The sequence below is a fragment of the Lycium ferocissimum genome, chromosome 5 (genome assembly GCF_029784015.1).
Source record: "Lycium ferocissimum isolate CSIRO_LF1 chromosome 5, AGI_CSIRO_Lferr_CH_V1, whole genome shotgun sequence".
Classification (NCBI taxonomy): domain Eukaryota; kingdom Viridiplantae; phylum Streptophyta; class Magnoliopsida; order Solanales; family Solanaceae; genus Lycium; species Lycium ferocissimum.
This window is the reverse complement of record NC_081346.1, coordinates 3574842-3596360: the sequence shown is the minus strand read 5'-3', so window position 1 is coordinate 3596360 and position 21519 is coordinate 3574842. Positions and strand designations below refer to the sequence as shown.

Here is a 21519-nt window from a genome sequence, read left to right as displayed (position 1 = left end):
GTTGATTTTCGACACCAAAAGGTTAGAGTGATAAAAGAGGGATTCCTTCAAACGAAAATCAACACATATTTCAGTGCAAGTATTACTTTAACAATTTGGTGGGGAGAAAATGATATTTGAGCGATAAAAGAAATGTTTCTTTTAAATGCAGGGATCTTGTTTGTCTCTTCTTCACCAAATCCAACCATCCATTTTGAAAGAAAAAAAAAAAGATCTGAATAAGTGAATGCGTGGCCCATGTGAGCTTCATTAGAATCTTAGATGGTGCGTACTTTTTTATTTTTATTTTTTAAATCTAAATGGTTGCTGTATTGAGATTGCAAGTTAGCACTGTGCAAATACTTTCTTAGTATAATTTTGCAACAACCTCCAACATATGAAAATATTTATAATGATTGGTGACAATGCGACTCGAATTCAGGCTTTATATGAAGGAATATTTGTTTTAATAGACCAATCACGTAAAAATATTTTGATAAAAATTAAGTAGCAAAATATTCCGAAGACCTCTGTCGTCTAATTTACCATGTTAATTTGACCATCCTCTTTGTCGATTTATGTTATTAGATAACTACTTACGGTTCCGTAGTTATAATTTCAACAAAAAGCACAAATTATGCGTCAATGTACTTTTCAAACTTGTTGGATTAAGATATTCACTTCCCTCAGCTTGCAATTCACAAGGGAAAGTTTATTGGCTAGAATGAAATAGGTGAGCAATTGAATAAGTAAATACAAAAGCTCCACGCGAATCCGGTTAATGGGCGCCAATAATAATAATGGGACACCTAAATAGGGAAACCAAATTTAAAAAAAAAAAAAAAAAAAAAAAAAAAAAAATCGGCATTGAATATAAGCACTTAAGTAGGTAACAATATAACTAAGGTAAAGACTAGAAGCGGCTTTAACAAAAATAACAGATTCTAAGGCCCCTCTTCCACATACTGCAACAACAACTTGAAATTGACATTATCTATCATAACTGATAACTGCAGAAAGATATCATTCTTTGTGAAGACCTTTATTAGTGCAAAAGCATGTCATCAAGAGCAAAGGCTCAGCAATTACACAAAGTTGAAGCTTGGATGATATATCTAAGTTTGACAGGAAAAAAATAACTAAGTGCTACACTTTCATCAGTACTTAGTAGGCGCTGAAAATAGGATCTCAGGTGGTGAGAGTCTTATAGAGGCGCTGAAGACAGGATCTATCAGGTGGATATAATCTCATAGACGCGAAGTAGGAGCCTCAGAACAAAGAATCCAATGAAATAAAATCTGCTGAATGGCTTAGCCTGGATTACGTTCCATGTTAGCAATTCGAGGAAAGAAAAAGCAATTCTGAATCGCACACCAGTACTTGCCAATTGAGTCACTACCTATGTTTCCACCAGGCAGCAAACAATGTCGCGAAAAAAGAGAACTGCAAAACAAATTGAAAGGAGTCTTTCATCAACCACCTGTTATTCTTCTTCGAGTAATCTACCTTGGCTTTTATTAAGCAATCCATTTTGTTCTCAGCTTTTGTGCTACTAGAGAAAAACTTGCTGGAACTAGGAAAATAACTGCAGCCTACATCTTCTATCACTCACAGGGATGGATCGTATCACTGGAAAGAAACAAAGTAGGTCACACTTCCAGTTAAGTATATTCTATCCGATGAGGCCCCTGGATGTCGAACAACTGACCTAAAGAGACGATCTCCAGTACTATGATATATGTTTGGGAATTATTTTATTCCACATGGGATCTGGAAGAGCTTTAACATGGAAAGATAGCTCATAGATAAAATAGGAGCGTTTAGTTTCTATTTCCTTCAATGCTTGAAAATTACATATCATTTTCTGCATCAGCAAAGTCGAGTTATAACTGTTGTTGTTTTTCATAAAGCCACAGGCAACATCTATTTCAGTGTAGCTGTAAGATAGGTAGGATTTACTGTACACATGATACCTGTCCTACATTTCCAGAGGATGCGATTCTTTTCTGAACTGCAAAGGACCATAAGCCTGTTCATGCTAGAGATGGTTCAGAATGAATGTTTTGCTGAGTGAGTGAAAATGTTCTGGGTTAACCACAAGTGTATTCATGAATCACCTCCATCAATCACTCTAGTCCCATTCAAACAAGCATGCAGAGCTTCTCAGAGGAAGAATGAAGAATCCCGTTGTTTTTAAAATAAATGGTTGTTCCAAAGATCTTGCTCATGAAAGACTCTAAAGGAAAGAGTGCTTTCAAGACAGAAGAAAAGCGTCATTTAGCTTCGTTTCTGGTGAACAACACAGATCTGTACTGAAGAGCTTATAATTCTTGAACGTGGCATCATTCACTTCAGACTCCCAGGCTAGGATGAATGGTCCCTGATTCTTACAAAAAAAATATGGCCATTTGAAACTATATCAACTTCAAATGCTTCTTGCATTGCAGAACTATCTTGACACAGGCATTTCTAAGCTATAGATGCCTGCTGTTAGAAACTAGCTTGTTTTTTAGCATTGGGCATGGATTTTGCCCAAGAAGTTGATGGTGAACGGAAAGATGTGGAAGATTATCCATAGTCATTACAAGGAAGATTGGTCTACTTAGTTCCATATAAGCCCTGGCTGCTCTGATCTGAGAATGTTTTTCTTGACTCTATGTAGTGGAATCCGGTAAACGAGAGCGCCTAATGTGCCTACTTTTTCAGAATGCTTTGAAGATTTCTATAATGGTCCTAGACTGACTGCTGCAGAAAACACATTTAGCTACTGTTCGTGAAGGAAAATTGGATAATGCTCATTCTTTAAATCCCTCAGACCTTAACTCTCGTTAGCGAGTGACTTTTGAGGGAAGAGAAGTCTAACTAGAAAATCAGACGCTAAAATAAGACAAGGTCTATATTATTCAAAGCTGAGCTATGACTCGAATTACCATTTTGTATCTTCAGCACCACTCAATCACCTGGAGGCGCATAAATTTTTCAGTAGGCTCAGATTGCTATCTTATGTATAAAAACTCTTACCATTATGAGAGTGTTATAGTTGGAAGAAGATCTTCCCCTCACTCGAACAAAATGTATTTCCTGATTCTTCCTCACCTTTTTAGAGTAATCTTTTAGTTCAAATATATATATAAGTTCAAGTTGTTTCCTTTAGTGCAGGATCAAACAACAACTGCTTATTGCCTCCTTGGTATAGTCTCACATGCTGAGAACAATATCCATAACAAACAGATATCAAAGATACATAGATTTTGAATGATCGGAGCTCAAGAGACAAGCGATTTTGTACTTACGCAAGGAATAGGTATACAAAGTTAGCATAGAACATAAACAATTTCTTGAAGAAATCTATATCTTCTCAAATCTTACGGATTGAGACTAGCTTCATCAATGTTTGACCTGGAGTTTGATCTCCCAACGCGGCCACCAAAGCAGTCCAATTGCCTCAATTTCAACAGCAAAAATAGCACAATACCACACCCAAATCCCAGTGCAGCACTAGACCCTGTCAACGATACAGCCGCACAAACCAACATGACAAAAGATTCTTCCTTTGTGTTCATATCCCTTGAAGCCATAGCCAATTCAATCCCAGCAAACAACAAAAGCACCCCAAGTATCCCAATAGGAAACTGACTCAAAATCCTCACAAATGAACTCCCAAATACCAATCCAAGAACCAATTTACCCAACCCAAGAAACGCCACAGATGCGCCACTCCTCCCACCAAACCTATATTGTCCGGCTAGTCCTCCTGCCCCGTGGCAACACGGCATAGCTCCAAACCAACAACCCACCAAATTCATCAACCCAACACTCACAGAAACTCTCGTAGCCGAAACTTCCTTTTCTGGAAACAAATCAGCTGACAATTTACACACAGCAATCACAGAATTCAATACGGATAACGGAATCTGGGGAATCGCACCCCTTAAAAACCCGGTTTTCCAGTCTTCCCACGTGATCTCCAATACATGGATTCTTGATGGACCAAATTTAATATCGCCAATAATTGAAGGATCACGCACAAAACAGAGAATCAATCCCAACAAAAACACAACAAGAGCTGCTGGAATTGCTGATAGTATTCGTAATCTGCTGCGTCGAACTCTACTCCGATCAATTCCATTAGTACTATCTTCATCGTCCTCAACGACTTCACCAGAACCAGTAACAAGAATAACAAAAGATACGCAAGTGAGAGCCAAAATAACTCCGTCAAGACCAAACCATGCACGTGGGGTATTACTGCTAGCCTTTGTAGTACTAGCGAAGTCTTGATTATACCGAATATATTTGATAGCAGAGAAAGCAAAAGCTAGGCCTTGAGAAAGCTGAATACCACGAACAACAGGGAGTGGAATAAACCGATAAAAGAAGGACATAAGTCCGGTAACTCCGAGGAATAACAGTGTACCAGCTGTGCATATTCCAGCAGCAGCGATTTGAGGAACAGTAAGATGAGGTGTCTCAGAGACAGCAACGGCAGCAATGGATTTCATGGGTTGGACAGGCATAGGGATACCGAAAAGAGCACCGGTTATTATGTTGTAGAATGCGGTGAAGATAAGGGTAGTGCTGAGATCAAGATTGGATACTAAAGTGAGTGCTAAGACAATTGGGATGTATGTGCCTAAGTCGCCGACTGAGCCACCAAGTTCGGAGAGTAGAGAGGTTTTTAAGCGGAGTGAGGCGGTGAATGGAAGGGTGGAAAGGTGGCTGCGCCACCAGTTGCGGTGGAGGAGGGGAGTAGTATGGTCGGAAGGTTGAGAAGTCATTTTTGCTTGTGGGAGTTGGCAAGGGAGGGATGGATCGCAAATGATTAGATGAAAGTCGCCCGCACGCAAACACAAGACACAAAGCCTTTTCTAAGCAATCAGTACTCCACATGTTCAATCATATCTGAACTTTTTTGGGGGTCAAACTTTATAGTAATTTTTATCTTAAATTTTGATATAAATTTTTTAAGTTTATAAATATAAAATTGATATAAATATAAAATTTATATATTTATAAACTGTATTAAAATTATCATAAGTCATGATAATTTATAATTCAAATAATTTAAAAGAAATATAAGAAAAATATGGTCAAAGAATCGCCTCTTAGACTTCCCAAATAGGAAAGGAACATAAATTAAAATACAGGGAGTATTTCATTCTCACTGTTTCTTTATCAGTAACACATACCAAAAAGAGTAATAGTACTAATTTTGTATTTGGACAAAATTTATAGTATTTCTTTCGTGCTAATTCATGTGACGCTCTCTTAGTTTTAGTCTATTCAAAGAAACTTTTAGTAATAATTTAAGTTTAAATTTTATTCTTTACTCTTAATGAGATGATTTATAAAAATAAAAATTAATGAAAAAGATGATTTATAGTCACGCAAATATATATAGCTTATTGTAAACCACAAATTTTAAAAGTGTTCCTTTCATTCTTGAACTTCATGACTAGAGACAATTTACCAAAAAAAAAAAAAATTATAGCCACACAAATATTAATTTAATAATGTTTAAAACAAAAACAAAAAAAGTTTCCGTTTGTGATAAATCTATATATAATATAAAGTTAAGCATAGCCAAGGTGATGTGACACCTCTCTATTTCCTTCATTGGCATTTATCTTTTTACTCAATTTTTTTGACTTTTTCTCTATTTTTTCTTTATTTTTCTACTTCTCAATTATTGCATCACAAGAGTGGTTACATATATATTTATCATACTGAAGCGTTTAATTTAAGTTAGATTTTAAAATTGTTCTTAAAAAACCAGTAAATGAATGCTTCAAAAAACCTCTACGTGGGTGGTTAATTATGGGTGCTTTAAATAGCCTGTAAGTAGATAATTTATTGCTGCTGCTATGTGTAGCCTTAGGTTTGCATATTCCAAACAGCCATATATATTTATTAGAAATAGAGGTCAAGAATATATCGGCTTTCCTACCTCTTTGTAAGCATTTGTTACATTTAGCCTTTTCTATTTGTGCCATCATTCACGCACTTCACAAGGGTAATTACATGATACTATCAGTTCTTTTTTTTTTTTTTTTTTAATTTTCAATTCAGACTTTTTCTTTATTTTTCTACTTCACATTTTATTGTTTTGATCTTAAATCCTTTATCTTCCTCAATTTTTGCTACCTAATTGTTTAACTTTTCGTGTCGCATTAATAATAGTATCTCTTCGTCCCAATTTTATGTGGTGATGTTCGGATTTTGAGAAACAAACTATTGTATATTTGATCGTGATCTTTTATATATCTTTTAAATATCTTAAATTATAAATTATTGTGATCTATAGATTTTTATATATCTTTATAAATTTTATTTAAAAAGTTGGGAAAATACATAAAAAAAACCCCAACGTATACGTTTAATTATGTACGCACTAACCTTCGCCAGTGATCTATAATTTTTCTTTTTAATTTTTCGATTGAGTTATGGCGAGTGAAAGCAGTAAAAATATTTGTTATATTTTAATAAAAATTAATTTTTAAAAATTTATTTATATTTTATCTCTCACCCACCCCACCCTCCCTCTCTTCCACATTTCAATTGTTAAATGATTTATTTTTTCTCTTTCTTCTTCTTTTCTCCTCAACCACCGCCGCTGCCTGCTGCCTCCACACCGCCGCCACACCGCAGCAGCAGCAGAACTAGAAGAGGATGAAGAGAGTTTTAGTAACTGAACAAGGAGGAGAGAAATATGTTGGCTTGTTGACAACACAAGAAGAAATGAGCATCACTCTTTGTAGCTCTATATATATACTAGTATATAACTGGTAATTTGATATATGTAGTGGGTATGTGATATTTTTAATTGTGTAGATCAAAATTTCAAACAATGATGACGGGTTTGGTAGGTGGGGCAAGTGGGTATATTTGATGGAACGATGTTTTTTTTTTTTTTTTTTTTTTTTTTGCAGGGGTAGGGGTAGGGCGTGTGGAGGCGGCTTAAGAGTCGTGTGAATTTTTTAAGGAGAAAATAGGAAATTTTTGCTGTGAAAAAATGGTAAAAAAGTGAAGATGATGACTATGATTTGAGGGGGAAAAGGATATACTGGGATTTAATGCTTTAGAATTTAGATGATTCAAAGGGTAATTTAACAACTTTGGAATTTTGTGATGTCAAGTAAGTGGATGTGAAGAGATGCAAAAAAAATTAAAGTTACTTAATAGATATAAATGGGTTGAAGAAAATTGGTTAAAGTGTGTTTTTTATTAAACTTTATGATTGATGATATATGTGTGTTAATGGAGGAAGAAAATGGGTTGATAGTGTGTTAATGGAGGATTCTGGGTTGAATTTTAAAGGAAGAAAATTTAATGCGTGTGTGTTATGGGTTGAATGTGTGTGTGTTAATGGAGGGAAGAAAATGAGTTGAAGAAAATGGGTTGAATGTGTGTTGTTAATGGAAAAAAATAAATTGAATGCCGTGTGTGTTAATGGATAAGTTGAATGTGTGTGTGTTAATGGAAAGAAAATGGATTGAATGTGTGTGTCCATCATAGATTCGAAATGAAGAAGAGGAAGAAGGGTTTAGTGATGAAGAAGGAGTTTAGTGATGAAGAAGACAAAATTAATGGTTAATTAGAGGTTAATTAGTGTAAATATAATTAATAAAAAGAAAAAATCAAATGAAAAAAAAAAGTGGCGATGACGTGGCAAGAAGTAGCGCGCAACACTCTTGAGTTTTTTTTTTTGGCCACGTCCTCTTTAGGTTAAGGCTGGGTGCAATTTATGTTGGGGGGTTTTTATGTATTTTTTTTTTTAAAGATTTTGTGTTCGAATTACGATCAAAACTTTTGACTCTCAAATTTTAAACTATGACACAAAAATTGTGACTGGGAGTACTATTTTGAATAATGAGTTTAAAAGATGTTATCTAAATTCTAAATATTCATCTAAAAAGCAAGTTACTTAAGATATATGCTTTTAGTGTGTTTTTTATTACTTTATGCAATATATACATAGTTATTCTAATTTTAAATTTTACTAATATTTGTTCTCTAGGGAAACAAAAGGGAAAAGGATCCTAAGATAAGTTGTCCAGTTAAGAAAGAAATCTTCCCATCAAGATTCGTTCGTTGCGGAAAATTCACTTGAATATAAATTCCACAAGAAGTAGCAAGAGTTTTTTTTTTTTTTTTTTCTCTTTAGGTAGGCTGTGTTTTTTTTTTTTTTTTCATTTTCTTCTCATATCAAATAGTGTGTTACTAATTTGGCAATTACTAATTTGTAGCTTGCTTGGAACTATATCCCATTATTAATTCTTTCTTTGTCCTTGAGGCAAACATGATCTAGACATGAGCTGTTATATTACTGAGTTGTGTTTCTGTTAAGGCTTCCTAAAACATCTCAGTTGTCACTGATGTGAATGTGTGTTAATGTGTCCTTCACGACATGTTGTTATTTGCTCTCGAAATTATAGTAATATTTTGCTTACTGTAGAGTTCTTATCTTCATTATGTTTGTGTGAAAGACTTGAGTGTGCAACATACAGTAAATCATGGTCTTTTTTTTCCTTTTTTTTTTTTTTTTTTTTTTTTTGGTTCCAGAAGTTATTGGACAAAATCTTAATCATATATTAATTCGAAATCTACTCGGTTCAAAAAAATGTGTGCAGCATTGATTTTGATGAAGTACCTGCTGAATTATTAAATCAAATGTTCGTTGGTAACTGTTATTAATAGTGTAAAAGATAGACTATTCTTTGTTAGCATATCAGCAGTTATAACTCTGATCCTCTCAAATTAACGTCCATTGTTCAATTGGTGCAAGGGATTTTGATGTTTTCTTGAGGTTAGTAATTTTTTAGACTCGAAATTCGAATATTGTACACTTTACTTTAATTAAGCTCGCGGTCAATTGTTATGTACATATATCTATGAATACGTACTTGAATTAAAGTGTTAATTCAACAAAAGTACTTGAAACTGAAGAGAAAATGTTCATAGTCCACTTGGTGAGGGTATTTGGCATTTTCTTGTAGGGTTAGAAAATATTTACATTGGAAATTCGATTGAAAGTAGTATCTTTCTGATCTAATCAATATAAATAAAATTAAAATATGCCCATTTTTCTCAATTAAATTTATAAAATTATTATTTCTAAATTTATTGAAAAATTTTATCGCGTGAAGAAATAATAAATTCACTAAAGATAGGAATATATGTAAGAAAAATTGTTTAATAGGATATTTAAATACGTATAACTAAGCGCTATCGGCAATTAGATCATATTCAATTACAAATTAGGATGCCCTTTTTAACTGGTGAAGGTTGGAATATTTCTCTGATTTAAGATATGTGAAGAGTCGTTGATATTTCGATCTGTGATAGCAGTTGATGTTGATCGACAAAAGCACAAACATATATCTAACCCAAAGCCTGTAAAATAGGTGTAAAAACGTTAGGCCAACTGGACAATTTAAGTCCAAGATAAGGAAGGTGTCAAAAGAAGTACAGGTATCGAGCTCTTATTTACACGCCAATAGTGACCTCGCACAATTAGCTTATCACTGCACGAAAAGCCAAGCACACTTTATAAATTGTGACTTCAAAAAATCTGAAAGGCGCTTTTGCTTTTGGGTTGAGAGTTCAGACTGCCCGTTCTTTGCAAAATTGGAAGGTGGTGATATTGCCCCATCTATTTAATATAATATATTTTTAGGTTATGTAGCTATAACAATCCTATTTATAATCCAAAAACTGCAAAAGAGAGTAGGAACGGAGTTCGCTGTCATAATTGTTGTTGGTTAGTGAAAAGAAAAGGAAAAAGAAACATGAGAACTGTTAGGCTCCAAGAGGGGCAATTAGCAGGAATACCCTATTGTGGGGTGGTCTTTAATTTTTTGCCATCAAATTGGTGGTCTTTAATTTTTATCCTTCGCCTAATATCACGTATATTTGGGATTTGAACCCAAATTAGTATATAAAAAAAAAAAATTTTTTAACATAGTTAGGTATTCTAACAAAGTTAGGTTTATTGCATAGTTTCTTTGCAAAAAGTTAAGCCTCATGCATAGTTTTGCAAGTCGAAAAAGTTAGGGCTGGAGGCGTAGTTTTGTGTGGATAAGGCAAACTATACCCGATTGGGGTAGAGTTTGCGAATCTAAACCTCTGCCTTGCGATTTTTATTTTATTTTTATCTGAGCGGGGATTCGAACCCGGAACCCATGGGTTTTTAGGCGAAGGCCAAAAATTAAAGATTTCAAATTTGAGGGACAGAAATTAAAGACCAATGCTTTTGAAGGACAATCGGCACAAAAAAAAGGAAAAGGACACTGTGTGTCCAGTCAGTCAGCCATTTTCACATTTAACCAATATTTGGGCTTAATACCACAGGTTGTTCGGGTGGCCCAAATTAATGTCAAAAAATGGCTTGCCCAACAACAGGAGCTTAAAAAAAAAAAAAAAAAAAACTTTTTCGCCACAAAACGCGCCACTAAAAGGCTACAAAAAAATCGAACTTTTTAGTGACAATTAAAAAAGCGCTACTAAAGGTTAAATATCCCAAAACATGTATAATATGTGTATATATTGTAAGAAATATCCCAAAATATGTATAATATGTATATATTTAATAAGTATATACAAGAATGATACATTTTTATATATATATGTTAAATTATATATATATTCATATATACAAGAATGATACAAATTGTTTGTATTCATATGCTGGAATTAATTGTACACTTTATATACAAGAATGATGCAGTTTATATACATATGCTAGAATTAATTATACACTTTATATACAAGAATGATAAAGTTTATGTACATATGCTGGAATTAATCATACATTTATTATACATAAATTATACGTTAATTATACATTTATTATACACATATTATACAATAATGATATGATATATTTTTTTACATATACAATAGTGATACATATTATATACCACAATGATACGATTTCTATGATACATTTTTTATACGTATGATACACTTTCTATATAAGATTGATACAGTTTATATACACATGTTGGAATTATATATACATTTTCTATACAAAAATGATACATATTATATACAAAAACGATACAATTTTCTATTCTATAATACACATTATATACACAAATGATACATATTATATACAAAAATGATACATACCTTAATGATTCATATTTTATACAGTTTCTATACATTACAGATAGGTACTGATACATATTTTTATGCACAAATGATACATATTATATACAAAAATCGCCTCAGAATTTTTTGGAATATTTCTTATTAAATATACACATATTATATATATTTTGGGATGTTTAACCTTTAGTGACGACTTTTTTAATTGTCACTAAAGAGATTGATTTCTGTAGCAGCTCTTTAGTGGAGACTAAAAGTCGCCACAAAGAGTCTGTTTTTTTTTTATTTTTTATTTTTAAAGCGCCTGGTGCTTTTAGTGGTGACTTTTTAAATCTTTTAGTCGCCACAAAAGACTTGCTACAGATTTTGGCTAGCGAATGGAAATAGTTTATGGGCTAATTTTTGGATTTGGGAATAGATGGGCCAGCGTATGGGATTATTTATGGCCTAGAGCCATTTGTGTCCTTTCCCCCACAAAAAAACGCTCCAAGAAATCCCAAGCCCACATACGGCTGGACTTGGATTTGGAATTTGGGCCGCGGACAAGTTCGAGAAAGATTTGGGCTTGGACCTTCCAATTTTATACGGATAGGTCAACCCGCCTGTAGCTTGGACATGTGTTAGTTGTGGATGAAATTGACAAATAGCTACTTTTTAGATAGCTAATTAAGCTTTAGTTAGTGTTTGTGTTGGAATTTAAAAAATTTACATGTATAACTCCAATACGATGTGTCAGAATTCGTAAAACTTCTAAAATTTGAAAATATGCAGTTTAAATTCTAGAAAATTCATTAAACTTTCAAACTCCATCAAATTATAATTGGAAGTTCACGTATGAAAATTTGAAAATTCATATTTGCCCATTTCTTCAGTTGTAACAGAAGTTGATGTCTTTCTAGAATTCTAGTCATATCCAAATAAGAATGTCAAAAAACAAAACAAAAAGGAAATATCAGTATTTATCGCGAGTGCATTGACAAAATTGGAGCTTTTAGTACATGAAAAATTTCGTGTACCGTAATTAGTTATTTTATATAATGTCTCATTCATATCACGATTAACTCTTGTATCTGTGTGTGAAAATCATACAAAGAATTTATTGCTAATATCTTTTAAACAAAAATGCTTGCTTATTTCCTTTAAAGATAAAAAATAAAAAAAAATTAAAAAAAAAGGGATTCCCCTCCTACAATAAAAAATAAAGTACTTGAACTATGCAGGTATGACAGACATCGAATTTAGGTAGAGCCTTAGATGTGTGTTGGAATGTACTTGATTTGTCGTGCTAAAAGGAACTTTTCACTTTGACCTCTTTACTAGGAGTAATAGATTTGGTTCACTCGTTGGTTTTCTTTTAAACTCGTTCAAACTTAAATGATGACCTATTTTACAACGGTTCCATTTCTTGGACCAAATTACCCCCATAAGTTATCAAACATCCAGGTCAGCACATATCTTACTTCATAAGGTTAATATTGTCATTTTAAATCTAGTTAGACTTTAATGACAAACATCTGAATTTATATGGGAGAGCTGTTATTGAAGTAGGCCAGCATATCTAGCCGTTACACCTCTAAAAAAAAAGCTTTAAACCTTTTAAAAATGACATGACCGTTGGTCTCGTATTTTGTTTCATCAAAATCACCTAATTCTCTCTTTCTGTGTTCTGTTCTGTTCAGTTCTTGTTTTTCATTCTTCACTTTTCAGCAAGAAACAGAAGCCCTCTCTAATGGCTGGCGATCTTGTTTTTACCCCTGAAGAAATGGTGATTGATCATGGATTGGGATACCCAAAAGCCTATTCGAATCTCTGTAAAGATCGGAGTTTTGGTCCTTTCAGCCGTGGCCCTCCTTTCACTTTCACTCCCTATGCTTTACCACAACATGAGGTAACGTGACTTGATCTTTTTTCCAAGATTAATCAGTTATTTATCAGAAGGAGGAATTTCGTGTTCGAAATTATATCAGATTTTGATTAAATTAATGTATGGAGTACTTTGTCTTCTTCTGGATTACCATATGGGGTGGATTGATCTGTTCATTTGGATCTTCTTTGCCCAGAACTTTGTGTTGAATTTCACTGTATCTGTGGTGCATATGAATTATGATTGCTAGTTTCTAATTGTAAGTTAGTAGGCGTTTGGCCATGCGTTTTCAAACCATGGTTTGAAATCATGACCCCAAACTAGCGTTTGGACATGCGTTACAAACCCCAAATCATCCAAAAAGGCATGATTGGGGTTTGAAATCATGGTTTCAGCTTTTTTAAATATAAAATTTAACTCATAAGTTTATATTTTGTAAAAAAAGACCCATAAGTTGGTAGATATTTTTAACAATTACCCCCATCAATCATTTACCAATCTCATTAACTTCCACCAACCTTTATTTATGTCTACCAACTCTTAATTTATGTGGGAGGATTATATTAAAGAGTAGTTACATTACAATTCATGTTAAATTTTCGTTTTTATTGAACTATAATTTGATTAATTGATGTTGTATTTTTAAGAAAGGTCTTCTAGTAGTGTACTAATTTTGTTATGAACTCTGACTTGCTTATTTGATAAGATTATATAAGAATTGAGAATGTTTCACAAGTTGTGGGATTTTTATGTCTATAAAAGAAAATACAACTTAAAATATCCAAATTAAGTCTCAAAATACTAAAACCAAACATTTCAAACCATGTCCAAACGGGGCCTCAAAGTCGCTCTCTTCTTCCATTATAAGTGAAAGCGACCTTAATAGGTATCTATTTCGCAAAGTGGATATCGCAATTATAATCAGATCAAGCGACCATTATGTTCTCACAATTATTCTCAATTCACATTTGCAATAACAAGTTCAGATTTTAACATTTGTTGAAACTTTAGTAATTTTCTTACATATATATATATATATATATATATATATATATATATATATATATATATATATATATATATATCTTGTGAATATTATCCGGTTTAGGCTCGAATTTCGATCCGTGATTTTTTCAAGTAGAAGTTGCGGTGCAAGAGGCGGATCTAGAATTTGAGTTTATGGGTTATGAATTCTAGAAAATATAGCTTATTGGGTTTAGGATAAATTATTACTCCAATAAGTAGATTTCTGAACACAAATATAGGATTTTGGCCAAAGTTACTGAATTTTGTCGAACCCACTGCTAAAACTCTAGCTCTGCCCCCGTGTTTCGAATCACTTACCTGATCTTGGAAAACAATGGTGTCACAAATTGTAGTTTCATTTAGAACAAATTAAGCTTAGAAAGACAACGTATTTACTCCTATTCCTGTTTTTTGCCCTGAGGAATTATGTGCTGTCTGATATATTGATCGTTGTTATCTTGATTGGTAATAGGTTTTGAGAGCCAAGGAATTGGATGACATGTTCCCCATCATTGATCCGAATGCACAACCCAATACAAAGCCCAAGATTTTTGTGTCTCTTTTGTGGAAGCAACTCAACCACCTGGGGTAAAAATGGATTCTGATGCAATAATTCTATTTATCCAATATGAATAATTAGGAAATGCTTAAAAGGGGTTTCTGATTCTTGATTATAATTTGAACTCCAGAAATGCAGGATTTGATCCTGAAGTATTTCGAGTAGACGCATACGGCAATGTTCTGTATTATCATGCTGATTCTGCTTCACCTCTAGCATGGGAAATTGATCACTGGTTTCCTTGCTCCAGTAATTACTCATCATCCTTCCGACTTCTTAACTCTATCAGTTCACCTTTACCTGTTATAAAAATTTACACAGCCAGTTTATATAAGTTAAACTTTCTGCATAGATGAATTTTGAACATATGATATTCGGTGAAATTGCAGGAGGAGGACTAACTGCTCCAAGCAATCTGAGAATAATGCAGTGGCAAGCATGCAAGAACAAGAATAATAAGCTGGAATTTCTTATACCCTGGTGGGATCTGCAAGTTGGAATATCAATAAACCAGTTTTTGTCCATCTTTTCTATATCGAATTCAGATTTCAGGTCGGTTGCTACTGTATGTTTGAGTACATTTCCAGATTCAAAGTGAGATTTTGCAACTGCTAGATGCTCACTGTGTCCTTATTTTCAGGCGTAGAGCATTTTCTTGGTTGTTCTCTGAAGGTGAAAATGAAGAACTTAACGCCTCACAAACTGTTGATTCACATGTTTTTCCTCAACATTTTGTTGAATCAAAAGAAAAGATTGGCCTCGCTCCAGCAGCTGTTGTTCTATCTCGAAGGGAGTCTTTTGATTCTTCCTCAACTCTGAGATCATTGGATATCAATAGAAGACCAAGATCAAACACTCCTATTGTAGGTTAGTCTCCAAAAAACAAAAACAAAAAATTGACCATTACACGTTTCTTGGTTTCAATGTCTTGTGAAACCAGACAAATGAGACCGCTCTTTGTTTCTTCGGTATTTTTTCTTCTAATTCTTCTGTTGTGACAGCTTGTAAAAGATCAAAAACGGATCTGAAAGAAAATGAAGATCCAGGGATGGTAACCAATCCATACCAGGCTATTGTGATAGCTAGAGATTCTTTGAGACACAGAGAAGAGACAGCAAAGATGCAGGCAGAAATACAGAGATTAGATGATGAAGTGGGTGAATTAAAGCAGAAGACTGAAGAGGAGAAAGCAGCAGCACAAGATTTGGAGCTAATCCTAACAAAGAAAAGAAGGAGAGCAGAGAAGTGTCGACGACTAGCTGAGGCACAATCTTCTTATAGAGCTATGCTAGAGAAGATGATTCGAGATGCCATGCACCAGTAAGATCTCTGGAAAAAACATGCCAACTAGAAAAATAAAAATACATGTGGACTTTGTTTTCCTGATATAGTGTATTTGAATATAAGTCGATTACATTTTTGGACCGCTCTAAAAAATAATAGCTTGCAAATATATATATTTTGTATATTAAGTATAAATATACATCAAATATATAATATACATAAATATGCATATTACATACATAGTCAGTATAGGTTTTGTATATTTTGGCTAGTGCCCGTAGTTAATTTTGGTCTACAGGACAAAAATGGAAAAAGCCTAAATAAAATGCATGTGGTTTATGTGATTTGCAGGAGTATTGTGTATAAAGAACAAGTGAGGTTGAATCAGGCAGCAGCTAACACCCTTATGGCAAGAAGCTCAAAGAGCAATTTGTGATTCTGCAGAGAGAGACCTACACAGGAGATTCAAACAGAGAGATGAACTCGAGCAACAGATAAGACCTGAGTGGGACCAAACAAGAAAAAGATCTAGGATGGATGAATTTCCGGATGAAGAGGGAGGAGATGAGAAGACTCTTCTCTTTCTGCCTAGCAGCTGCTCGGGGGCAGAATTAGAGAACGATGATAAGAGAGTTCTATGCTTGCCCAAGATGGATCCCAAGGACAGTATGCATAAGGAGTTAAGAATATTTTTGGAGGAAGAGCAGAAAGCATACGAGGATAGACTATCTCTAAATGGAGGAAAACAGAAAGAAACTCATCACAGAATCAGCATGGGACTGCCATCTGAACACAGCAACAAGACTATTGTGCAGGCAAAGGATGAGGATCCAGCAGAAGAGAAGGTTCAAAATTTAGAAATACAAGAAGAAGGGATAACATACAACCCCGGGTTTCCCATTTTTCATGAAACTGAAAGAGAGGAGGAGGAGGATGAAGATAGCAGAAAGCAACGTGGGAAAGGAAATATTGAAAAATGGCTTCAGTTGCTTCTGGACAACTCTCAAGAACCTACCAACATTCAGACTGCTGAGGAGAATGATAGTGGTACGAGAACTCTTAATGCAGGAGAAGAAGATAAAACTGATGAGATTGATGGCACAATAACAAAGCTGAATTTCAAATATCCACAAAAGGAGATGAAGATATCTAAACCTGAGGAGACAGGATTAGTTGAGGATGTGAAACAGTCACAGAAGGTGCAAAATAGAACGGAAGCTGTCCAAAATCAAGTAGGAACAAAACGAGAGGAAGTTGTCGAAATGAAAGGAAGTTCCTCAAACAGCAAAACTTCTAACAGAGCAATTCCAGACAGGAGAGCAGGGCTTCTAAGGGAGATCTAACAGCTGTGAAAGAACTGAAAGGAAGAGTGAGAAGGAAAAGGAAAGGGAACTCTTGAGGTCGGACAGTGCTAGGTTGTTTAGGCGTATCCCGTCCTCCCCATCTCTCCTCTTGAGTGGCATGAAAAAGAGAGTGGATTGCATAAGGAAGAAGCCCTCAGTAGTTGGTGATGATAGTGATGAAGGACAGGTAGGAGGTAACGGCTTCATAAGGTCATCCATCAAAACAATCAAGAGAGCAGTGAAGATGTAGGACCTGGATATAGAACTAAGTTTTTCATATTACCACCAAAATGAGTGTGAATGGTGCTTTGTGCTTGATTTCTTTGTACAATAGTGTACTCTATTATTCTTTTTGAAAGATTTGTAATAACAGCTAGTTGTTTGACAAAAAGATCTCTAATAAAGTGGTTATATTGAACAATTTTAAGAAGAGTAGTTTGCTGGTCAGATACCACAAGGCTAAGCAATAGTGAAAATGTCTTTAATTCTTTATGCACATCCACAATATAGTGTGGATTTCAGCAGACAATACAAGACATCTTTCTCCTTCAGACATTCTATTTGAAGGCAGAAGATTTGGAACATGTTTATGAGAAACCAATGTTTGTTTTCAAGACCCTCCATGTTCATGCAGTTCTACAAGCAACAACATATGCTATAATCTAAACAAGTTTCCCCGCTCTTTGAGCACCAGTCATACCACCACCAAGATATACAAGTTTCGAAATCCACTTCGCTAAAGTAACAAAGAACTAGTGCCTATCTTCAAGTATGAGAGAAAGGTATGTGCTATTTACAATACGTCAGGCATCTCTATGTTGAGTATCCACAAAGTGTCTTTTGATCACAATATTCTAGCTTTCGAGAGCATTATCACAAGGGAAATAACCAGTTGATGCTGTCTGTGGAAGCAGCAGATGTGCAGTGCGGGATTGTGGATGAGACTTTGCAGTCTACCACATTATCAAATATCAGGGCACCTTGGGGCGTGTATCTCTAGCCAGGAGCTAATTCAGCTTCCATTCTAACTACGAATACCGGCCTCTGCCTGTCACAAGGAACAGATTCTATTTTGTCACCTGTGAATCGATTCTTTCTGGTTATGACTTGCAAGTTTTCCCAAATAATTTTCATCCCCACATGTGCATCTTCCATCCTTAAAATGGTGGAAATGCTCAGTATCTCTAACTGAAATCTCCCTCCGCACAACCTCAGAGATAAACTTGATTGTGTCGTGACAGCTCTTGCACATATAAAGATTCTTTGTGACAAAAATTGGCGTCCCCGGAGCCGTATTTATAAGCCCAAATGCAATAGCTAGTCTCTCACTGTGTCCACAAAAGATCTCGGCTTTTGAATCTTCAACCTCATTCACTGTATATCTTTCTGATTCACTATGATGTGCTGCCTTCATTTTTTCATAAAATCCTTCTAGAACTGCATTAATTTCCTTACTTTGGGGGTGTAAGTTATCACCAATAAGAAATGCGTGTACATTTCCCTTTACTTCTATCCAGCTGCAACCAGGATCGATAGTCAGTCCTTTTTCTATCATAATCTTCCTTAATCTTACAACTTCATCCCATCTGCCATTGTCAGAATAGAAGTTGCAGAGGAGAACATAATATCCGACACCCCTCTCATCTGTTTCAAGAATGTGTTTAGCTGCTAGTTCTCCAAGTTCAACCTGCCTGTGGATCCTACACGCATTTAATAAAGCCCCCCAGATAGCGGAATCGGGTTTCACAGGCAATGATACAATAAAATCATAAGCATCGACCACTAGACCTGCACGGCCTAGCAGATCAACCACACAAGCGTAATGCTTCAGATTCGGAATAATACAATATTTACTCTCCATGCTATTCAAATAGTCAAGGCCTTCAGCCACTAAACCAGATCTACTACAAGCACGTAACAGAGAAATGAAAGTAATCTCATCTGGCTTTACTCTTGAAGTTATCATTCCATCAAAAAGCTCAATTGCAAGCACACCTTGCCCTCGCTGAGCATAGCCAGTCAGCAAGATATTCCAAGCAGTAACATCCTCTTTCTGCATATTAAACAGATTTAGTGCTGGGGCCATCCTTCCACACCTCACGTAGAAGTCAAGGAGTGCATTGGGTAAGAACCCATGAAATTCCATTCCGTTCCTCAATACATATGCATGTATTTCTTTACCACACATCAGTGCACCGATTCTAGAACATGCAGAGAGGACAGACACTAAGGTAACAGAATTGGGATCCTGATGGCGTTTCATTTCTCTAAAAAAGATCAAAGCTTCCAAACTACGATTATTAATCCGGAGACCAAGAATAATAGAAGTCCAAGATATGACGTTTTTATCCGGTATCGTGTGAAAAATTTCCAACGCCTTGTCAATACAGCTGCACTTCGAGTACAAGTCGATCAGAGTGTTTGAAACAATCACGTATGATATAAGTCCTCTCCTTTCAGCTAGTTGTTGAAGCTTAACACCCATTTCTAGAAGGCCTAATGAAGTGCAGGCAGATAGAACAGAAGCAATAGTAATTTCATCCGGCATAACACCTTCTAGCTCCATCATTTTGTACGTATTAATGGCCTTCTCGGGAAACCCATTACTCTCATAACCCGAGATCATTGCAGTCCATGAAACTACATCTTTGCACTTTATCCTATCGAAGATCTTTTCTGCTTCCTCCCAATACCCAATAGCTGAATAAAATTGAATAAGAGAGTTGTGCACCGAAACATCACTATAAAAATCCATTCTTGACACATACCCGTGAAGGGCCCTCCCTAAACTCTCATCCCCGAGAGCCTCACAAGCTGAAATCACACTTGTCATGGTCATCAAATCCGGAAAAAACCCAACTTCCCGCATTGACGAGAACAACATTAACCCTTCCAAAAACTCACCATTCTCAAAGTAACCCGAAATCATAGCATTCCAAGAAATTCTATCCCTCTTAGACATTCCATCAAACAACACTCTTGCATTGCCAACATCACCACACTTCACATACATCGTCATCAACGCATTAACAACATCAATTTCCGACTCATAGTTAAACCGTATTACATGACCATGTATCTCCCTACCCATTCTCCAATCAGGCAAACCCCCACAAGTCCTTAAAACACAAGGAAAAGTATAAACATCAGGTCTAATACCAACCCACAACATCCTTTGATACATATCCAAAGCCTCATCAAAATACCCGTTTTTCGCATACCCACCAATCAAAACATTCCAAGAAAAAACATCCCTTTCCTCCATTTTCCCAAAAACATACCACGCATCACCCAAATTCCCCAACCTAACAAACATACTCAACAAAGCATTTCCTAGCCTCAAGCTCAACTGGTTCATACAATTAACTATGCAAGAAAATACCTCACATCCCTCATTCGACGCCCTTTTAAATTCACAAAGCCTAGCTAAAGAAACATATGTTTCTTCTTCTATGGTGCCATTTATTGACTTTAAATAGACTATTGCTTGTTCTAGCTGGTTTTGAGAGCATAATTGGATAATATGGGAATTTGGGTCAGTTGTAGGAGTAGAAGTGGATGAGTTGGAGTTAAGGAGAGAATTTTGATGGTTTTTTTTAAGGGAAAAAAAGTGGGATTTTTGGAAGATGCTAGAGAAATTAAGAGATTTAGAAGAATGGAGTTTAGAGAATTGAGGGTTAGGGGGGTCTAAAGGGAGAGATGTAGTTGGGGTTTTAGCAGAGACAGCAGCCATATTGGGAGGTGTAAAGAAGGAGCATGTTGGTTTCCAGGCGGGGGTTTAAGGAGATGGTTTAAACGGCTATCAAACACACTGGGGTTTAGCAGATAAGAGGCACTTTGAAATCCGTTATACGACGTCGTGTAGAGTTTCTATATTTTGGCCAACCATATCAGATTTTAATTGATACAAAATGGAATTAGTTTGTTGCTATGTTCTAATCTCTCGGCTTCTTCGTTTGATTAATAATTCAATTCAACTAGTATATTAGTTATAGGGGTTTGAAATTGGTTAGTTTTTTCATTCAAACTAGAGCAACCGTTAGGGGAGGCATTTTTTAGTTAGTTGGCTAATGTCGAGGATATAATTGAGCTACTTATTAATGGTAAGGGTGCATCGTTAAATACTTAACCGCATGGTATTTACAATGAGCTAATTAAAATTAACCATGGTTAGATGATTTAATAAAGTGAAAGTATGCATTAATTAACCATTGTTAAGTAATAGAAGTGTATGTGCAAACATATATATATATATATATATTAGGGCAAAATTGGTCCTATACCATAAAAGTATTACAGTATCATTTTAGAAGCATTCTCCTATAAGATATTTTTAAAGCATCAAAAATCGATTA

General features: G+C 35.1%; 3 protein-coding genes across 3 annotated transcripts; 1 reads left to right on the top strand and 2 right to left on the bottom strand.

Moving 5' to 3' along the window:
- Nucleotides 1–3140: 3140 nt before the first annotated feature.
- LOC132055490 (molybdate transporter 2) lies at nucleotides 3141–4865 on the bottom strand. Its single transcript, XM_059447344.1, has one exon. The coding sequence runs from the start codon at nucleotides 4755–4757 to the stop codon at nucleotides 3345–3347; it is 1413 nt and encodes a 470-aa protein (XP_059303327.1). The 5' UTR covers nucleotides 4758–4865; the 3' UTR covers nucleotides 3141–3344.
- Nucleotides 4866–12703: 7838 nt separating this feature from the next.
- On the top strand, nucleotides 12704–17631 carry LOC132055188 (uncharacterized). Its single transcript, XM_059446896.1, is given in 9 exon segments — nucleotides 12704–12976; nucleotides 14451–14566; nucleotides 14668–14786; nucleotides 14927–15089; nucleotides 15178–15404; nucleotides 15539–15857; nucleotides 16173–16232; nucleotides 16234–17093; nucleotides 17155–17631. Coding segments are annotated over 9 exon segments (2283 nt in total). The 5' UTR covers nucleotides 12704–12817; the 3' UTR covers nucleotides 17415–17631.
- A 182-nt stretch (nucleotides 17632–17813) lies between these two features.
- On the bottom strand, nucleotides 17814–21057 carry LOC132055489 (pentatricopeptide repeat-containing protein At1g15510, chloroplastic). The gene has a single exon (XM_059447343.1). It carries the CDS (start codon nucleotides 20895–20897, stop codon nucleotides 18240–18242), a length of 2658 nt encoding a protein of 885 aa, XP_059303326.1. The 5' UTR covers nucleotides 20898–21057; the 3' UTR covers nucleotides 17814–18239.
- Nucleotides 21058–21519: the final 462 nt, after the last annotated feature.

Coding starts and splice junctions, on each gene's coding strand:
- LOC132055490 (XM_059447344.1), bottom strand. CDS start 4,757: ATGACTTCTCAACCTTCCGACCATACTACTCCCCTCCTCCACCGCAAC.
- LOC132055489 (XM_059447343.1), bottom strand. CDS start 20,897: ATGGCTGCTGTCTCTGCTAAAACCCCAACTACATCTCTCCCTTTAGAC.